Here is a 20903-nt window from a genome sequence, read left to right on the forward strand (position 1 = left end):
TCTCTCCTGCGTGGCCACTGTGTGTGCCCTGGTGCCAGCCCTGACAGGTAGCTGCGCCCAGATGCAGAAGACTGATCGTGGACCTTTGAGGTGAGGGAAGGGGTCACTCCAGGGCCCCGATTCTCCCCTGCCCGCCTGTGGGGGCGTGGTCTCACCCCTTCCGCCCTCAAAGGGGCGAATGTGGCAGCAGGCCCCTACGCACCCTCTGCCCCAGGGCCCTGAGTGTCATGGGGCGTCAGCAGCTGAGCAGGTGGATGCTTGGGACAGCCTCTGTCAGTCTGTCCATCTGTCCCTGATCCTGCCTGAGCTCGGAGCTCTACGCCACATGGACCCCATCTTCTCGCCCTCACGGAGGGGCACTTGGGCCCCCAGTGCGTCTCTGTGTTCCCTACTTGGGGGCTGGGTGCCTGGAGCGGGGCCCGGGACCCTCGGGAGTTTCCGTGTTGTCTGTCTGGGCTTGGGGCCTGCCAGCGCCTGCCAGTGACGGTGAGACCCTGAGCCTGTCCCACGTGTTTCTTGGCTGCGTGTCTGCTCCAGACACTATTCAGCTTCGCAGGTGTGTCTATTCAGCACTTGGCCCATTTTCAAAGCAGTTGTTGGTTCTTTTTTCCCTTTTTTTTTTTTTCTGTTTTTGGGCCACGCCCGGCGGTGCTCGGGGCTTACTCATGGCTCTGCGCTCAGGGTTCTCTCCTGGAGGGCTTGGGTGGTGCAGATCGCTGGGTCACTCGCACATGTGCAGGGCCAGCGTCCTCCCCGCTGTACTCTCGCTCCAGCCCCGATGGGCCTTGTTGTGGGAGGCTGAGGGTGTCTGTGGACGTGGAGTCTGTGCCCAGCCCCCCCCCCCCATCAGCAAGCAGGGCCTCCTCCTACAGGACGGCCTCCAGGTGACCAGGACAACCCAAAGGGTCACTGTCCACAGGCTGGGAAAAGCACCTTGTGGTGCTGTTGCCTTCCTTCCCACGCCGGGGGTGTCCTGTGGGGCACGGGTGGGGCACTCCTGTCCCCTTCACCCTGCCACTGCCCACGTGTGTGGGTGACCTTCCCTGCCTGCCGCCCCCACTGCCCACTGACCTTTCAGCCAGCACTTTCCCGTCGCTTTCCAAGCCCTCCACCCTGGAGAGGGAGCCGTGGCCCCAGACTCATACCTGTCACTTGAACGAAGAGACTTGGGGGTCACAGGGACCCAGAGGTGGGGGAACGGCCTCTTTCGAAACCCACCTCGCTGCTGAGCTGCTCTGCAACCCCCACACTGCAACCCCACATGCCACGACCTGCCCAGGACAGAGATGGACCGAGACCTCCCGTGGGGGTGGCCACACCCACTCATTGGGCTGCTGCAGTAGACAAGACCCGTGGGGTCTGGGACCCGAAGGGGGAGACCCCCGTGAGTGCCATCGCGACACTGCGAGTAAGGCAATGGCAGGGACAGACGTGCCGGCGCTCAGGTCTCGGGGGTCCTGGAGGAGACGGGTGGGAGGCGCCCAGGTGCCGGAAAGCTGCCGGGAGAGGTGAGGGGGGCGTCCTGCGGGTACCACGCCTTGAGATTCTGCCCCGTTGCCCCCCGACCGACCCTCAGTGGCGGGAAATCGGCAGACTCAGGTTCTGTGTCAGGAAGCGCGTTCTGCGCCCCGAAATAGGCCGAGAGGCGGGTCCTCGGGAGAGTTTCTATAAATAGGCCAACGCTTCAAAAATAGACCTTCCAAGGCAGCGCAGCCTCAGGGGCAAAGGGGGTGGGCATGGGGCAGGGGGGCTGTGCTGGTCTGCGGCGCTGGCGGGGGGGGGGGGGGGGGACTTCGGGTGATCCGGTCACAGCCCAGAGGGGCCATTTGCACCTGCCCTGAGGCGCGTGTCTGTCCACCTGCTGCCTGAGGCTGCTCCTGGTGGGCTAAGTGGGTCAGGCCTCAGTTCTGCTGCTTCCTGGCCAGCCCTGAGTCGTTCCCCCTCACCCCCCCGCACCCCCGCCCTTGTTCCTGGGGTAGTCGAGCGCCCACACTCTGCCTGGCCCCTGCCAACCTCCTCCGCAGCCCCCCGAGCTCAGAGGTGGTGGAAGAGCAGAGAGTTCTAGAAGCACTTGCTCCCCGCAGTCCCCCTCACCCCCCGGAACCGCTGTCCTTCTGCTTAGTTGGCCCGCTGGGACCGGCCCCCTCTCCCTGACCACCGTGGCCACCTCTGCTTCCCCGAAGACCATGACTGCCCGCCCCCCGGCCTGGCCCACCCCTGCCCGCCCCATGTCGGATCCTGCACCGACAGACCCCTTCCCCGCAAAGCCAGCCCCTTTGCCTGCTAGAAGTTACTCTGCCCCTCTGGCCTCCGTGACTGTCACCTTCTCCACGGGTCCCGCTGCCGGTCCCCAGGGTCCCTGTCTGTCCCCTTCTCTGTCCCCACTGGTCCCGCCCCACGTGCTTCTAGGTACAGCCTGGTCCTCCCCAGCGTCCTTCACAGCCCCGGGGTTGCTCAGGTATTCAGACCTCAGCCCCGGCCGCTGTCCACCCCCAGAGCCTGCCCCCGCCCCTGTGTCCGCACACACCCCGGCTGCTGGCCAGCGCACTCAGGCGGACACCCCCCAGGCTGTCTGTGCCCGGCCTCCCCTCCAAGGGCCCTGATGCTCCCGTCCCATCCCAGCAGGCAGGCGGCCCTGGCTGAGGCGCGTCCATTCCTGCCCCGGGGGCCCTGACTTCGGGCCCTGGCTCTGCTGCTCAGGACGGGCCACAGAACTGGGGAGGGGCAGACAGACTTCCTGCCCTGGCTCTGTCCTGGCCCCGCCCACAAAGGCATTCTGGGTCAGGTCAGGAGGGGGGGCGATTCACAAAGCCCAGAGAGACCCCCAGGAGGGGGGGATGGGGATGGGTCCGTGTGGCCTCAGTCCCACCCGCTCGCTGTGCATTTGGGGGTGCAAGGATGCAGCACTCACTCGTTGGCCAGAGGGAAAGAACCCTTCCGCTCTTGGGGAACGGGGAGGCACAGCCCTGGAGACAGATGATGCAGGGCTGGGGGTGAGGGGATTGCGGTGTGATGGGTTGGGGGCATGGCTCCAGCTGGGGGTGGCCCCTGGGGGTGTGTCCCCTGAGGGGTTTCCTGGCGGTGTGTTGGGGGGGGGTTCCTTGGGGTGTGTCCCTGGGGCGTGTCCCCTGGGGATTCCGTGGGAGTGGTGTACCCTGGGGGTGTACCCCATGGGGTAGGTGTGCCCTGGGGGTGTGCCCCCTAGGGGGTTCCCTAAGGGTGTGTCTCCTGGCGGTATCCCCTGAGGTGTGTCTCTTGGGGTGTGCCCTGTGGGGTTGGTTTGCCCTAAGGGTGTGTCCCCTAGGGTGTGCCCTGTGCAGTAGGTGTGCCCTGGGGGCGTGTCCCCTGGGGGTGCGCCCCATGGAGTAGGCGTGCCCTGGAGTCCAGGCTCTTGCTTTGCAGAACAAACACGCTTCCAGGCCCAGCCTTGGGAGGCGAATCTTCAACTACTGCCACCCCAGCGTCTCTCCAGCTGTCTCTGAGTGCATTGTAATTTTCACTTATTGAATTTTCTGAATGCATGGCCTTTGTGTTGGGGAAGGAATGGAATTCAGTGGAGAAATCAATGCTTTCCTCAACTAACAATTGGTAAAATTAATTATTCTGCCAATGGTCTGGGCCCAGCCTCTGGGTCTGGGGAAAGTTTGGGATGGTGATTCTGTGGGTCCCCACCCCTCGGGGTGATCCTCAGGAGTGCTCCTCATATGGGGCTCTCTCCGCAACTGCTCTGTCTGCTGTGCTCACCCTCCCCCTTCCCTCCCCGCCCCCCCTCCCCCAAGAGGAAAACCAGGGACCTGGCAGGTGACCTGGGACATCCAGGCGTGTGGCATGCGGAAGCAACGTTGCAGTCAACGGTTTGGACACAGGTCCGGGTGGGTGGGCAGGGGTGGGACCGGGGAGTCAGGGGATGGGGAGGTGCAACAGAGAACAATCAGCCAGGAAACAGCCCGGGGAAGAGCTTGGGATGTGGCCAAAGGCGCCATTCCACAAGGCGGGGCAGGAACGGCTCATTCTGGAAGATTCAGACCATTCGCTCGCCGAGAGATGCTAGATCTGGGCCTCGTCTGTTCGGATGAATGGGCGGGAACCCAGGCTGCGGCGTTCCTGCCTTTCCTCAAGGAGACGCGGGAAGCAGGGATACACATGGTTTTGTTTTTGAACCACACCTGGCGGTGCTCAGGGCTGTCTTCTGGCTCTGTGCTCATGGGCCACTCCCAGTGGTGCTCAGGGGACTCTTTGGGGTGCTGGGGGATCGAACCTGGGTCAGCCGTGTGCAAGGCAGGCACCCGCTTCACTATACTATTGCTCCGGACCCCAGTGACAACCCTTGAGCGCGCAGGGTGGGAGAGGTGGCACTTTTACTTGCATTCCTGACGTTTGGGATAAGGGGAAGGAGCCAGGGGGCTGGGGCACTGCCCCTCAGGGACTCTCGCTCAGCCCTTGGGTCTGGGACAGATGTGGGAACTGCCAACCCTCACCCTGAGCAGGGAGCCACTCTGAGGAGGCGCCCGCGAGAAGTCCCAGGGAAAGGCCACTCACAGGTCACAGAGTGCCCGGGGCTCCAAAGGGTTCAAGGCAGGAGAGGATTCGGAGGCCCAGGGGACTGGGTTGTGCTGCTGTCCGCCACTCCCAGACCCGTGCAGGGAGTGGTGGTGGGGTGGGGCGGGGAGAGCCTATTTCCGGGTAGTGGGGCTGGGAGAGCCACCGTGAGGGTGATCACACTGGCTCTGGGGGAATCAGAGCACCCCAAGAGTGCAGGAGGGAGAAACGGGGCATGTGATGAGGACGGGCTCCTGGGTGCTCCTGAAACTCTTCTGCCCAGCTGTTCTGTAACTGAGAAACGGCTCGAGCAATCTGCGGACTCTTTTAGTCTGCCTTGCTTGGAAACAAGCGTTTCCGCAGTGACGGGATCAGGAGCCCCAGGACGTTCCTGCAGCTGCAGGGAAACCCATCGCACAAGAGGGAGCCCGGCCGAGGCAGATTCCTAGAAGGAGAAATCCACTCAGGCAGGAGGGACCCCGGAGCACTGAGCTGGGAGCAGCCCCCTGAGCACAGAGCTCAGAGTGGTCCCACGCACCCCCTGGCAGGGCCCAAAAACCAAAATGGAAAGAAATGGAAAAGGGTCTGTCATTCAGGCCAGCTGGGGGCGAGAGGGACCGGCGGGGTGGGGGGTGGGGGGAGGCGTGGGGGGAGGGGCCGGTGTTGGGACGTTGTATGCCTGAAATCCAGTTATTAGTGAATCATGGCGAATACATTTTAAAGCTTTTGGTTTTGTTTTATTTTTAATATTCACTTTTTATTTGATTAAATCACCGCGAGGTAGAGCAATACAAGCATGAACAAAGCTGTCCATGATTGGAGTTTGCTGTTCCAATACCCATCCCTCCACCAGTGTAATTTCTCAGCACCAAGGCCCCCAGTGTCCCTCCCGCCCACCTCCAAACCACCCCACCTCAGCCTGCCTCTATGGCAGGTGCTCCCTGCCTCCCTCTCATTTTCGGCGTTACGGTTTGCAATACAGATGCTGAACGGTTATCATGTCAATCCCTTTACCTACTTTCAACACTCAGTTCTCATCCAGAGTGATCATTTCCACTAATGTTGAAATTTTAAAAATTTGGAATGCATTTGTTTAAAACGTATATTTGTTGAAGTTTAGAAAAAGGAGAGACGAAATGGCCCATACGAAAAGGGCCCAAGCTTACGAGTAATGGGGGAACATCTGAACCTTCAAAACGGGCTGGAGGGTGACTTTACGCCAGGCAAGGGGCGAGCGTTGGGAGATCTGAACTGGCCCGTGGGGACCCGATCCAAGGAGGACACCCCACTATCACCCGCGGCAGCCACCGTGGCCCGCGGTGCTGGTTAGAATTCCCAACACACCCGTTTTGTGAGTAGTTCTTGTCATTCTGGAGAAAGATGTGCTGGCCTGCACAACGGCATCCCAGGCAGCAAAAATTTAAAAAAAAAAAAAAGAAAAGAAAAAAGAAGAAGAGCTGAAATAACTGGAATGCCATCAGTGGATTGGGGGGAAATGCAGTGCATCATTTTCGAGGAACGCTGTGTCAGGCCCAAAGAAGGTGTAACCGTCATGTACTTCTTGGCAACTTCACCAAGAATTGTGTCAGTGGAAGAAAAATCACGGCCCGTCCGGCTCCGCCTTCCAGTGCGCTGAGCTGAGACGGGGAGGCAGGGGGGTGGGGGAGGGGGCACGGCGGGGGTGGGGGAGATGGAGGGTATGAGCCCCCAGACCCACATGGGTGTGGCATGGCCTGCTGGGTTGGCCCGGGAAGGCTGGGCTCAGCCCACAGGGTCTTTTCTCCCCCCACCTTGGGGGTCCCCCTCCACGTGCTCTCCAGCAATAGCGCTTCTCTGAGGCCGGAGCAGGACCACTGTCCCTGAGGGGCCAGGGCCTGACAGCCACCTCCGTGACACTGCCTTTGGGACCTGAGGGCACGTGGCTGGACAGTCTCCGTGTCCACCGCTGGGTCCCCCTGGCCATCGCCCCCTGCTCATCGTTGGCCCGGTGACCTCACCGCAGCAGACTGGCCGTGGAGACAGACGCGTGACATGGCCACATGGCAAGCCGAGACTCCCTCTGTGCTTGTCTTAGCAGCATTCCCGTCCCCCGGGCTGTCGCCCTCCCGTCCCCACTGTCCCCTTCTGAGCCAGGTCCTGAGGCTCAGGGCTCCCTCCTCACGGCTTCTGCCCTCTCTGGTTTCTGCCCGGCACTCCCAGTTTCTGTCTTTTCTCTTTCTCCCTGAGAATCGGGGGCGCAGTGGCCTGGCCATGTGGGAAAGGACACTGCGCTCTGTCCCGTAGCAGAAGGGCCCTACCCTGGGCTGGCACAGCTGGGCCCTCTCGTCCCTGGGGACCTCGGGCAACTCGCTGCCTCTCCCTGTCACCTGAGCACCAGCCGCGCCATGGGGTAGACACTGAGGCTGTGAGGTGCCCTGAGCCCAGAGGAGGGGTGCAGGAGTCCATAGGAGGGTATCCCAGGGGAGGGGTGCGGCATCTCAGAGGAGGAGTGAGTTATCTTAGGGGAGGGTTGTGGTATCCCAGAGGAGAGGTGAGGTAGCCCAGGGGAGGGGTGAGGTAGCCCAGGGGAGGGGCAGTAGCCTGGGGAAAGGTACAGTAGCCCAGGGGAGGAGTGTGGTAGCCTGGGGAGGGGTGAGGTAGCCGAGGGGAAGGGCAGTAGCCTGGGAGGGGTGCAGCAGCTTGAGTAGCGGCGCATGGCCCTGGCCCTCAGGATGTGAGTGAGCCCAGAGAGTCACTCCCCACCCCCAGAGCCCTGGGGCCCATCCCCAGCACTCTGAATGAGCACTGCGAGGTGTGGCCCCCAAACCAATAAATAAATAAAGTGGCTTAGGGGTGGGGGTGGGTTGGGGCCAAATCTCCACTGAGCGATTCTCCCCCTCAGATCTGCGTGAGGACCTGAGGATGCAGGGGCTTATCCAGGCCCCCAGCTGTGCTCAGGCACCCCTGAGTCACACCTGGGGGTGCTGGGGGATCCCTCGGTAGCTAGAACCGCCACAATCCCTGCCCTGTCTCTCTGGCCTCTCTAAATAAAGCTTTATTGGCACTTGCTCCTCTGTTCACTGTCTAGGACTGTGTTCGTGCCTGGGGAGTCAAGGTGCTGCCACCTGGCCCGCAGACCCTGCACCCTGGGTCCCGGCTGGGTCCCAGTCCGCCTGCCCTGCGGGGTTCATGCAGGGCCGCCCTCTGACTCCCTGCAGGCTCCCTGCTCCCCGATGACACCCTCCCCCCACGTCCCTCAAGCACCGAGAGGTGGCCCTGCGGGGGGAGGGGGGTCCTGCCTGCTGACCCTCACTCTGCTCCCGCAGGCCTCCTGGGGATGGTGGCCCACATGATGTACACGCAGGTGTTCCAGGTCACCGTCAGCCTCGGGCCCGAGGACTGGAGACCCCACTCCTGGGACTACGGGTGGTCCTTCTGGTAAGTGACCCGCAGGGCCATGGACGTGCGGCCACTGTGTGTATGTGTTGGGGGGTGGGGCTCAGTCCTGGTAGGGGGCAGAGAAGGCGGGGTAGCCCTGTGGGACTGGGGAACTCAGTAAACTCTGACCCCAGGCCCTGCCGACGTGGTTTCTGGTGGCCCTGAGCCCCACGCAGCTGTTCTGCTTTGAAACGAGAATCACTGTGAGATGATTTGGGGCGGGGGAGGGGCAGAATGGGGGGGTTGGGCGGCAGCCGTGCTGCGGGTAAGCTGCTGGGGAACTGGGTACCCCTGGGAGAGGATACCCCAAGGGAGGGGTTGTTCCGGGGAGCAGGGCCAGTCCCTCAGAGCACGGTGGGGAAGAAAGGCGGACGAGTCCGGGATTCATGGGCTCCGAGGGAGGGGGCGGCACCATCCTGCAAACCAGGCTGCATGCTGGCCCAGGGAACGCTGAGGGCTCGGGGAAGAAGCCACAGCGCCTGGCAGAGGTCATCACAGAGAAGTCCCCCCACGTCCGTGCGAGCCCTCCCTGCGCACGCCAGCCCCTGCATGCAGAGAGAAAGCCATGATGGACTTCAGGATGGGTTTGATCCAGCTGCCGAAAGCATCAGGCTCCCTGGTGGTCTCTGGAGCAGCCCCTCCACCGTGAAGTCCTGGGTGGGGTTCCCTCTTGGCGCAGAACACCCCTCTGGACATCAGGGTGGCTCTAGCCCCAGGGTCCCAGTGTAGGCCTGTCCCCTCCGGTGCCCTTACCGCCGCAGGGGCAACGTCAGAGCCTTCCGGACTCAGCCTGGCCTGGCCCGTCTCCATGCCCTGAACTGGAGCCCACAACTCCTCAAGGGAGGGCAGGTGGACGTGTGGGTGAGTGGCCACACGTGGGCTCTGGCTGCAGCTCTGACTGCCAGGAGTGCTGGGCAGCTGGGTGCTCAGTACTGGGCACAGTACCTGTGCAGACGAAGACGTGGGGGGTCAGGTACCTGGGCCAGGGTCCCCCACCCGAGTGTGGTGGGGCCCTGAGTCCCAGGGTGGAGCCAGCTGAGCCAGGGTGGGCTCGGACTCCCCTTCCCCTGATGCTGGGCCCCTCCCTGCAGGGCCCGGTTCCGCCAGACTATTTACGGGCAGTCCTGGGCACTGCGGCCCCCATTAGGGCTGATCCATTTCTCCTTGTCACGGAGCCCGCGAGACGGATCAGGCCCATTTTTCATCCCGCGCGTTTGGGGCCTCGCCAGGGCTGTGTGCTGTCATCTCTCTTGTTCCATACGTGTGAGGCCATTTGTCACATTTCTGGTCCCCGAGCCCTTGCAGGCCGGGCCCTGTCTGGGCCGGGAGCGGGCTGCAGGTGGCTGGCAGGGTCTCTGTGTCCTGGCGAGGGTGGGCAGCGGGCCTGGGAGCGTGGGGGTCCTCTTACCCTGGACCGGCGCATTCATGCCTTGTCCCTGCCCTTCTTGGGGACTCGGTATGCTCAGCTGTCAAATGGGCTGTGGAGTTTCTGCCTCCTGGAAACGAGCTTCCGTTCTCCCTGGACACACATCCCAGCACCCTAGGGTGGTGGCTTCAGATACGAACTAGGCTGACCTCGAGCGGGCTGGTGGGTCGGTGTCTGGGCTGCGAGGTTCGGGCGGGCAGTGGGGCGGGGATGTTCTTGATGTTCCAGCTCATCACATACTGGTGTCCCAGAGGCCCAGAAGACCCTGTGGTGTCCCAGGGGACCCCAGCGGGCCACCTATCATCCCCAAATGAGGGACAAAGGGGGCTGGGCAGAGTATGGGGCGGGGGGGGGGGAGGCTGGCGGAGACACCCCCAGACTCCCGCCCTGGGCCAGGAGGGGAGACCACCCACGCATGTGTGCGTGGCGGGGGAGGGCCCCAGGTGCTGTGCACAGATGCCAAGGTTGGGGCGCAGGGCACAGGGACATGCGTCCCCAGGGGGATCCTGGCACCCAGGACTCCTCGCCGCCCACGCTGAGCTGTGACCCCGCCCTGCCTGCCCCTGTGTGGCCTCTGTGGCTCTGCTGTCCCCAAGTCCACGTGGGGCCTGCCAAGGTCAGCCCCCGGGCAGGGTGGGGTCCTTGGGGCGCAGGCACCGGTGGGGCAGAGTGGGCAGCTCCCCCTGGACAGTACCGACTCGGCTGCCGGCCCCACGGCGGGCCCCAACACCTGCTTGGGGACAGCCCACACCGGATCGTGGCGCCCCCTTTCGGCGGTGCTTGGCACTGCAGCTCGCCCCAGTTCCACCCCACCCCCACCCCCGCGGCCCCCGCTGGTGCCTGCTGGTCCCCACTCGCCATCATCTGCCCCCCCCCAGGAGTCCGGGTTGGACACCCCAGTGGCCATGCCCACTGCAAACCGCTCTGGCACAGCCCCTGTCTCCTCCTGTCTCAGACGCGCTCAGAATGGAGAGGGATGGGCACAGGCGTGGGTCCGGCACACAGGCAGGCGCCCAGCTGAGCTTTAGTCCTCTAAGGGTTTCACCCAGAGAGGTCTGCAGCTTCATCCAGGCCACACAGCAAGAGAGAAGCCCGCGGGCTGGGCCTGGGTGGGGAGCGCCTCGCCACTGGGTTCGGGGGTCCACGTGCTCCCCTCCGCCCCTCCCCCTTTCCAGACTTCTTAAGGGCGGATACAGCAGACCCTTCTCACCCAGGGGACGCCAGAGTGCCTGGCATTGTGGGACCCTGGCAGAGCCGGTATTTGGAAGTGTCCTGGCATGGCTGGCATAGTAGCAAACCCCAAGACTGGCATGCAGCACTGGTCTCAGCAGGAAGGTGTCTCCTGGCAGCACAGGGAGGCTGTGGTGCCCAGTGGGCAGTCTGTGTCCCGCTCTGCCCTCCTGAGGCCATGCTTGTACCTCCTGGGCTCTGCCCCAGAGGGGCCACCGGGTCTTTTGTACTCAGCCCTGGGGCGCACAGACCTTGAGGTGGCAGCCCTGTGCCTCTAAGCAGCTGCCCTCTCGCAGTTCTGGATGGCAGCAGTGACGGCTACTCCACACCCCAGCATCCTCCCTCCCTGCCCGCACTGTCCACTCTGGGCTTTGGCTCCCCAGACCAGGCCAGCCGCCCACGTCCCTCCCCACACTGGCTCAGCAGTGTGGGCTCTGGCGCCTAACTTTTCTGGTTCCCGTCTCCGGGCAGGGGTGGCGGGGGCAGGGATTGTAGCAGTGAGGGGCACAGGGAAGGGGGGAAACCCTCAGAGGCAGCCAGGGCCCCCCACCACACTACAACCCCAGCAGCACTTCATGGTTAGTTCGTTTGTCTTCATTGTGTTGGCGTTTCTTGGCGCTGCCAATGTTTAATGAGCACCTACTAAGTGCCAGCCCAGCGCGGGTGCCAGGGACACAGCAGTGAATAAAACAAAGCTTCTGTTTGGTGACACTAGCATTCTGGTGTGTGGGACGCAGTCCAGACCCTCCGAAACAAATGACAAGGACCTCGCTGCTGCAGAGACTGAGAGACACATATCTGCTGTGCCTCGTGCCCAGGATGGCACCAGCCCCCAGCTGTGACAAATAAAGCAGAGGGGGGAGGGCTGAGACCAGCAGCAGCGCCACCTCGGCGAGCACCGGTGTCCCAACTCTCCCAGACGTGCACTAAAGAAGGCAGGAAGTGGGGCCGGAGCGACAGCACAGCGGGAGGCTGACTGCCTTGCACTTGGCTGGCTGAGTTTGATTCCTGGCACCGACACGGGACCCCGAGCCCCCCAGGATGAGCCCTGAGTACAGAGCCAGGAGTCAGTCCTGAGTATTGCTGGGCATGGTCCCCCAACGCCTCCAAAAAAGAAACTCAGAGATGCCAAAAGGCTTGAACCAAAACAAACCAAGTCTGCTACAAGTCTGCTTTCTGCCTTGACCCTGGGTTCAAAACGGGGGACCCAGGGGGGTGGGAGGGGCAGGAGGCCCAGGTGTGTCATGAGGGCAGTAGTGGAGGGTCTGGGGCACTCTGGTGCTGGGGATAGGGGTGGTTACTCTGGACATCCCTGCCATAAACACCAGCAGTATTGCAAGTGTGTTACCTAAGCAACAATAAAAATAGCATTTAAAAAAACGATGTTAGGGGCTGGAGCGACAGCACAGTGGGTAGGGTGTTTGCCTTGCATGCAGCCGACCCAGGTTCGATTCCCAGCATCCCATATGGTCCCCTGAGCACCGCCAGGAGTAACTCCTGAGTGCAGAGCCAGGAGTAACCCCTGTGCATCGCCAGGTGCGACCCAAAAAGCAAAAAATAAATAAATAAATAAAACTAAAACTCAGGGTTGGAGTGATAGTACAGCCAGTAGGGCATTTGCCTTACATGCGATTGACCTGGGTCTCATTCCCAGCATCCCATATGGTCCCCTGAGCACTGCCAGGAGTAACTCCTGAGTGCAGAGCCAGGAGTAACCCCTGTGCATCGCCGGGTGTGACCCAAAAAGCAAAGAAAAAAAAAACACCGATGTTAAAAAAATTAATGAAACTTTGCTCTCTGTGGCCAGAAGCACCAGGAAGGCAGGGGCTGTTACCAAGGCAGAACAGGTTCCATCACCCTGACATTAAAATACCTTGCCTGGGGTTGGAGTGATAGTACAGGGGGTAGGGTGCTTGCCTTGGACGCGGCAGACCCAGGTTCCATCCCCGGCACTGCATTTGATCCCCTGAGCACCGCCAGGAGTGCTCCCTGAGCACAGGCCAGGAGTGGGCCCTGAGCACCACTGGGTGGGGCTCCCCCAAACAAGCAAACAAACAAAACTGGATTTCACCCTTTCCAGGAGGTGGGTGGCACCTGGATTTTACCCCCAGATTGGAGTGAGTCCCTCCCCGCGCCTCCCGTTCCCTATGGTGCCTGAGGAGGGGCTGGGAACCTAACCGCCCCCTCACAGTGACGAGCTCCAGAGCCCCGAATTCCAGGGGGTCACACCCCCTCTCTGCTGCAGGTCCCAGAGGAAAAGTCAAGAATCGAAATTTCCAGCACTGCCTGGTGGCCATAGGGCATCTCTGCCCATGGTGGTGGTGGGGGCAGCTTGGGAGACAGTGAGGGGACATCCCTGACCCTTCCCCTCAGGGTCACAGCCTCAGAGGCTGGAGGGGACGGAACCCCAGAGCTGCCTGCAGCAAGCAGGAATCGTTCCACCTTGACCCCAGGTGGGTGACCCGTGGGAAGCCCACACCAACCCTGCCCAGGCACAAACAGGCATCCAGGGTTGCCCGCCCCTTGCCAGCTCCAGCAGGGGGTTAACCACCATCCAGAGTCGCGTTAAAAATACCCCAAACATCAAGGGTGCGACTGAACATTCCCACCGTGCCAAGAACAGAAAGATCTCAGCTGAAATTAAAAAGGAGAGCAAAATGGATCCAATATCCAAGAGGATCTGATTTATAAGATTCTAAAGCCGTTGTCGCAAAATGTTTTAGCAAATAATTACAAACATGATTGCAGCAAATGAAAAAATAATGTCTCAGAAAATAGAACTAAAAGTCCCAGGAAAGAAATAGGAAGTTTCAGGTGAAGATCTAGGCGTCATAAAGAAGTGGAAATGGGGTAGTTGACAAACAAAATAGCCAAAATAAAATTTCAGGCCAGGGAGATAGAAAACCCGCTAACAGGGGCTTGGACGCATGGTTCGTCCCTGGCACCATAGACCACTTGCAACATTGCCGGGTACGATGGTTCAAGAGGTCCCCACGCACTGCTAGGGTGGTCCCGGGGGTCTTCAGCACTACGGGGCGTAAGCAGCCCTACCGTTGATGGAGTAGCCCCCGTCGGCCAAGAACCACAGGGAGAAGCTGAGGGGGACTTCCAGTGCCCCCAGCATTGTTCTGACTCATCCCCCACAATGCCCTCCATGCAGGGGTTCGACAGGGGAATGGAGGAGACAACAGAAAACATCCCTAAGTCTGAAGCTAAGAGGACAGAACTTAGCCAACCTGAAAATAGAGATTGTCACACTGTAGCACTGTCGCCCCATTGTTCATCAATTTGCTCAAGTGGGCACCAGTAACATCTCCATTGTGAGACTTGTTGTTACTGGTTTTTGGCATATTGAATATGCCATGAGGAGCTTGCCAGGTTCTGCCGTGCGGGCGGGATGCTCTCGGTAGCTTGCCGGGCTCTCCGAGAGGGATGGAGGAATCGAACCCGGGTCGGCCACGTTCAAGGCAAACGCCCTACCTGCTTTTTTTCAAAATGAAGGGAGCATGAAGGAGTATAATGAAAAAAAACTAAATATTGAACTGAGGTCTGACTAAATAGGGGGTTAAAAAAGTGCTCAAAAAAAAAAAAACCTGGTTGAAAACTTGTCAAATCTTGTAGAAGACATAAACCTACAGAGCTAAGAAGCTGGGGAAATCTTCAGCTTAGATGAATTCAAAGAAAGTTACACCCTTAAGCCATTAAGACTCTGGAAAACTAAAGTTTAAGGAAAGAGTGTTGAAAGCAATGGGACTTTTTTGTTTTTGTTTTTGCTTTTTGGGTCACACCTGGTGATGCACAGGGGTTACTCCTGGCTCTGCACTCAAGGAATTACTCCTGGTGGTGCTCAGGGGACCCTATGGGATGCTGGGAATCGAACCCAGGTGGGCCGCATGCAAGGCAAATGCCCTACCCGCTATGCTATCGCTCCAGCCCCAGCGATGAGATTTTTTTAAAGATCAACAATACATGAATTGAGAGAAGAATGATTGAAATGAGAGTGGATTTTGCATCAGAAACCATGAAATCTAGAAGGAAGGGAGCATGTAATGACAATGTGATCTCAGAGACTACAGCCAGCAAAACTATCCTACAAGAAAAGAAAGGGGAAATGAGGACTTTCATACATGGAGGAAGATAAAGAACATTTATTGCCAACAAATATGCCCCTAAAGAGTGGCTAAAAGAAATTCTCCAAAGAGAAAGACCCATTTTATTTTTTATTTTATTTATTTTAATTCATTCTGAGCCTTGAGAGTTTTAAAAGAAAAAATTCTAGAACATCAGGAAGGAAATTTTTCCTTTTCCTCTTGAGTTTCCTAAATTTATGTTTGATAGCTGAAGCAAATACTATAATGATTTGATGTAGTCCTAAAAGCATACAGAGAAAATATTTAAGGTGATTATTAATAGAGGAAGTAAAAGGACATACATTGAAATAGCATTATCATGGAAATTAATGTAGAAAAGATTTGACAAAATTCAACATTCACTCATGATTTGGAAAAATCACCCTCAGAAAATGAAGAATAAAAGGGACCTTTCTCAACTTAATAAAGTGTGTGACAGGCAACCTTGTATTTAATGGTAAAAGACTGTGTCCTCTGAGATTGAGAATACCATTCTCATCCAACACAGTCCTAGAAACTCTTGCTAGGGCAATAAGGAATGAAAAGGAAAATAAAAGGCACAAGAATGGAGGGGGAAATACACATTTTTTTCTATATGTATCTGAAGATAGCATAGAGATGGTCTGGAAAAATTCAAGGTTACTATAGAAAAATAAAGCCTATACTGAATAAAGTATTCTATATTATAGTGTCAGAATACAAGATAAAAATAAGAGAGAGATGCTAGGTGAAAAGGAAGCTCAGATAGAGAAGAGAGCACCAAATAAAGGGTGTTGTGAGGACCCTCCCAGGGTGGGAGAAGCATGCTAAAAGTAGTCTATAGACCAAACATGATTGCCACTCAATGCCTCTCTTGCAAAACGCAGTACCCAAAAGAAGAGAGAGAGAACAAGGGGGAATGCCCTGCCACAGAGGCAGGGTGGGACAGGGGGGTGGGGGGTGGGAGGGATGCTAGGACCCGTGGTAGTGGAGGATGGGCACTGGTGGAGGGATGGGCACTTGATCATTATATAACTGAAACCCAAGCACAACAATTTATAAGTCTATAACTGTACCTCATGGTGTTTCACTAATAAAAATATTTTAAAAAAATAAGAGAGAGAGAAAGAGAGAGAGAGAAAGAAAGAGGTGGGTCAATGAGCTGGACTCTATGCTTTGCATGCAGAAGGGCTGAGTTTGTTCTCAGGCACCTCTTAGTCGCCAAACACCACTGGGATCAACCCCCAAGCACTGAGCCCTTTTGGGCTTGGTAGGACCCAGAAAGAAAACACAAAGTCCCCCCAAATCAATTTTATTTGTATTAATAAACAATGAACATTTGGGGAACAAAATGAAAAATTCAATACCATTGGCACATTAAAAAAATTAAACACTGGGGCTGGAGCAATAGCACAGCGGATAGGGCGTTTGCCTTGCACGCAGCCAACATGACCGACACAGGTTCGATTCCCAGCATCCCATATGGTCCCCTGAGCATCGCCAGGAGCAATTCCTGAGTGCATGAGCCAGGAGTAACCCCTGAGCACCGCTAGGTGTGACCCAAAAAGCAAAAAAAAAAAAAAATTAAACACTCCGGCATAAATCTAACAAAGTATTTATAGGATCACCAAGGACCATGACTTGCCAATGGAAGAAATCGAAGAACGGAATGACTCTAGTGAGATAGACTATGCTCATGGTGAAGACGGAGGTTCTCTTCATGTTGATACACGGGTTTAATGCAATTCCTACCAAAATCTCAGCAACATTTCTTTAGGCTTTGATCATGTTTTTCACATACTTATAAGGACGTGTGAGAGAACTAGAACAACTAAAACAATTGGTGAGGAAGAATACAGAGAGAGGAATCAGACCACCCAATTCCAGCCTTCTCGTCTGCCCACGTGGCAAAGACGGGGCCACAGATGCACAGATCAGTGAGACAGAGCAGAGAACTCAGAAATACGCCCGCCCAAAGATGCCCAACTGAGATCTCACCACGTTGCAAAGTCATTCAGTGAGGGGAAATAGCCTTTTCAACTGGTCTTGGCACTATCGGACATTCATAGAGGAAAAAAATAAATCTCTTTTTTTTTCTTTTTTGGGTCACATCGGCAACGCTCAAGAATTACTGCTGGTCTGCACTCAGGAGTTACTCCTGGTAGTGCTCCGGGGACCATATAGGATTCTGGGGATAGAATCTGGGTCGGCCGTGTGCAAGGCAAACGCCCTCCCCGCTGTGCTATCGCTCCAGTCCCAGAAAAAAATTAATCTTGGTGCTGAAGAAATAAGACTGTGGGTCAGACCCTAGCTTTGCACACAGCCAACCCAGGTTCAATCCCTGGCATTGTATGTGGTCCTCCGAGCTCCACCAGAAATGATCCCTGAGCACAGAGTTAGGAATAAGCATGAAGCACAGCTGGGTGTGGCCCCACTTCCTCATCCCCACCCTCAAATCCAGTCTCAAATGAAAAAATAGGAGAAAATCTTTGGGAACCTGGAATTAGGCATCCTGGACTTGGCACTACAAGCAAAGCTTAACTTAAAAACAAGTGATGGGCGGGAGGAGGCGGGGGAGGTGCAAGAGAATCACAGGGTGCGAGGAGGGCTGGGGGCAACTGAACAGTGTGTGACCGAGGGGACAGCAGCCCCTTGTCCCAGCAGCGCCTGCCACGGTCCGACGTTGAGTCTACTGTCGCACGCTGGTTCCTGAACCCGACTGATGTGGCCAGAGGGAGGTGACACGCACCGGCAATGGTGGGACTGAGACCAGCCCCCACACAAGCCACCTGGTCTGAAGGAGGAGTGTGTGTGTAGGGGGGAGGGGATACTTAACAGACTAGATGCTGGTTGGACAAAGCCAGCCCACATCTTCATTCTCCATCACTGGTCAGCTGCATTGCCATTACAGAAGGCATCTCAGCCTTGGACCAGCTCTGGTCACATACTCAGTCCTCATCCAATCACCAGCACAGAGGGATGGGGGCCCTCAGGTGGACAGGGCTGGAGGGGGTCAGGAAGGAGGATGGAAGCCCACAGTACAGCAGCGAATCCAAGTACTGCAAGAGCCGCGTCAGCCCTGTCACGAAATAGCAGGGGCACAGGCCTGGGTCTGGCCACGGGACCCGGCTGGACAAAGGCGGGGTTGTTCTCAGGTATACCCTGCTTCCCCTTCTAGCCGCCCTGAGGCCGAGGGTGCTGTGAGCCCCCTGGGGGGCGGGTAGGAGGTGAGGTCAGTGCACTGAGGCAGGGAGCAGGGGCCGGAACCAGATTGGGTGTGACCGGATTCAGGTGGGCACCCCACTTCCGGCCCCAGGGCTCCACATAGTCCCGGGCCGAGGAACTGGGCAGGTGCGTTCCTCGATGGAGTCAGGACAGAATCTGCACTCTTGGGTGGCCCCCTGGGGTTGCAACCCGGGCACCCCCCCCAGATGGAGTAAGTAAGCATGGACGGGCAGAGAGGGGCCCTCAGAGATGGGGAGAGGAGAGCGGGTGACGCTGGCCACGGTCACTGGGCACAGGGGCTGGGTGTAGGGACCGGGCGGCAGGAGAAAGCTGTGTTGTCCAGGCCACACTTGGGAAAAGGTCATTGAGTCTCCTGGAAAACCAGCTTCAGGGGTCTGACCACCAACGACTCCATCCTCAGCTCCTACCCTCATGGCCCCCACCCCCATTCCAGCCCCCCAAACATCCCACCGCTGGGGGACGCTGCCTACTGCATGCTTCTCCCTGCCTTCGCTCATGCTCCACTTGCTCCAGGATGTTTTCCATCTGAGGCTGAATCGCCGAGGCCAGCCCCTTGCTGGCCGCCCGCTCTCACCTTGCTGCCCAGGGCTGCACTCCAGTAGGTCCCTCCCGGCTCTGGAGGGCAGTTGAGGGGCCAGGTCTGTCCTGGGGCTGTGGCCCGGCCCTGCCCTCGGTCACCGTGGCCCTGTCTCCTCTCCTGGCAGCCTGGCGTGGGGGTCCTTTACCTGCTGCATGGCGGCCTCGGTCACCACGCTCAACTCCTACACCAAGACGGTCATTGAGTTCCGGCACAAGCGCAAGGTCTACGAGCAGGGCTACCGGGAGGAGCCGACCTTCAGGGACCCCGAGGCCATCAAGTACTTCCGGGAGAGGTCAGTGAACTTACCCCAGTCCCAGCGCCAATGCCGGAGTGAGGGGTCTTGCGGAAGTGTCTCTGGGGGTGAGGGGTGGCGGGGGCAGGCAGGGCGGAGCTGAAGCTGGGTCCCACCCTATTGACGTTTCCAGGATATTTGAGTGTTTCACAGGATATGAGCGGGGCTTGTGTGATCAGAGCCTGAGTGACCAAGTAGGGAACTGGATGTGGCCCTCTGACCCCGTTTCTGAGCACCCAGAGTCTGGCCCCAGGCTTCCTTCTTGGATTCTGTCCCTGCTTGACTGGAAAGGGCCCCGAGTAGGACTATTTAGGGCTCCTTAAGGTCAGTGGCTTCATCAGACTACAGGGTCCCTGTGGCCCAGCTGGGAGTCAGGTAGGTAACAGAGACCAGTGGGTGTGAATATGTAGGTTGGGTGCAAGGGAGCCTGGCAGGGTGGATGGATGGGTGGGTGAGTGGGTGGGTAGGTGAATGGGGAGCTATGTGGACAGAGAACTGGGTGGATAGATGGATAAATGTGATGGTGGAAAGATGGATAGGTGACTGGGTGGATGGATGTATGCGTAGATGAATGGATAACTGGATGGGTGGAAAGGTGAATAGTTGGATGGGTGGATAAAGGGATGAATGGCTGGCTGGCTGGATAGATGGATGGATGAATGGATGGATGAAAAGGTTGGTAGATAATTGGGTGACTGGGTAGCTGGATGTATAGACAGATGGATGGGTGAATGGATTGATGGGTTAATGTATAGATGGATGGATGGATGGATGGATGGATGGATGGATGGATGGATAGATGGATGGATGGAAGGATGGATGGATAGAAGGAAGGAAGGATGGATGGATGGATGGATGGATGGAAGGAAGGAAGGATGGATGGATGGATGGATGGATGGGTGGATGCCTGGATAGATGGTTGGATGGATGGATGATGCATGGATTAATGCATGGACACATGGATAGATGGTTGGTTGGATGGGCGGATGGTTGGATGGATGCATGGATGGATAAGTTAAAAAGAGGCACACAGATGAATAACATTTCTGGGACCATTTCCAAAAAAACTGTTCATTGCCAAATCCTTATTGCAGAGTCGGCTTCTGGGGGAACTGACTGAACATACAATAATGGATCTCAGTGGCAGGAAGTTGCCAGGTTCTCAGGGCTTAGGGCTGATGGGAGACCAGAGGAGAGGGGGCAGAAGGCCATGCATGGTCTGGGCAGCACTGAGGAGCTGGCCTCTGCAGAGCCACAAGGTAGGGCCTGGCCTAGCTGCCTGGCCTGTCTGGATTCCTTCTCTCTCCTCTATCATGAAGACCTTCTTCCTGCCCCTTGAGCACTGTCAGCCCATCCCTACCCCAGGTCCTTTGCACTTGCTGTGTCCTGGAATTCTCAGCTGGCTCACTCAGGTCTCCAGCCCCATGCTTGGCGAGGCCTTCCTCAATAATTTGTTCTCAATTCCTGGTCCCTTCTTAGCCCCGTGCTGGTTTTCCGAGCAGCTGCCACCTGTCATTCCTTGTAATCTATTGTCTGTTTGACTCCAAACTCCACCATCGAAGGGCTCCATTGGGAGCTCACTGCCATCCTTGGGGTCCCTGAACCTGACCAGGCTCCCTGGAGGTGCTGGTCAAACTGGGTGCTGGGGGGATTTCCAGGCCTCCCCTCTGGGCTCTCACCCAGCGCCCCATGCTGGAACCCCACCAGGCGTCCAGATGTGGGTCCAGGTGTGGATGGACTGCGGGCAGAGAAGAGCCTGCGAGTGTGGCACACTGGGCTCCTCACCGGGAAGGTAGCCGGCACGGCCTGGGGCCCAGGGTAGCTGCCGCGAGCCAGCCGGCTGACGTCTGCAGCCCCATCAACCCTGTCCCAGCACTAACCTGGCTGTGGGCGTGCGGCTCCTCCGGGCCAGAGGGCGCGGGCTCGTTTCGCTGAGGCAGGTTCCTGTCTGCTCCCCTTCGGCAAGAAGCTGCCTGTGCGGGTGCCCCAGTTTGAGTGGTGCCCGCGCGGGGGAGAAGAGGGAGGTCCCGCCTGTGTGCAGGGTATGGCTTTGCGTGCAGAGCT

At 58.0% G+C, this 20903-nt stretch overlaps 1 protein-coding gene across 1 annotated transcript in view; it reads left to right on the forward strand.

Annotated features, from left to right (window-relative positions):
- The window catches only part of GSG1L (GSG1 like), a 157550-nt gene that overhangs the window by 124306 nt on the left and 12341 nt on the right, over positions 1-20903 (forward strand). The window contains exons 4-5 of the mRNA XM_056138858.1: positions 7845-7956; positions 18672-18839. Of these exons, the coding sequence (XP_055994833.1) occupies positions 7845-7956; positions 18672-18839 (280 nt within the window). The remainder of the gene's footprint in view (positions 1-7844; positions 7957-18671; positions 18840-20903) is intronic.

This window comes from Sorex fumeus, unplaced genomic scaffold (genome assembly GCF_029834395.1).
Source record: "Sorex fumeus unplaced genomic scaffold, SorFum_2.1 ptg000130l, whole genome shotgun sequence".
In the NCBI taxonomy this organism is placed as follows: domain Eukaryota; kingdom Metazoa; phylum Chordata; class Mammalia; order Eulipotyphla; family Soricidae; genus Sorex; species Sorex fumeus.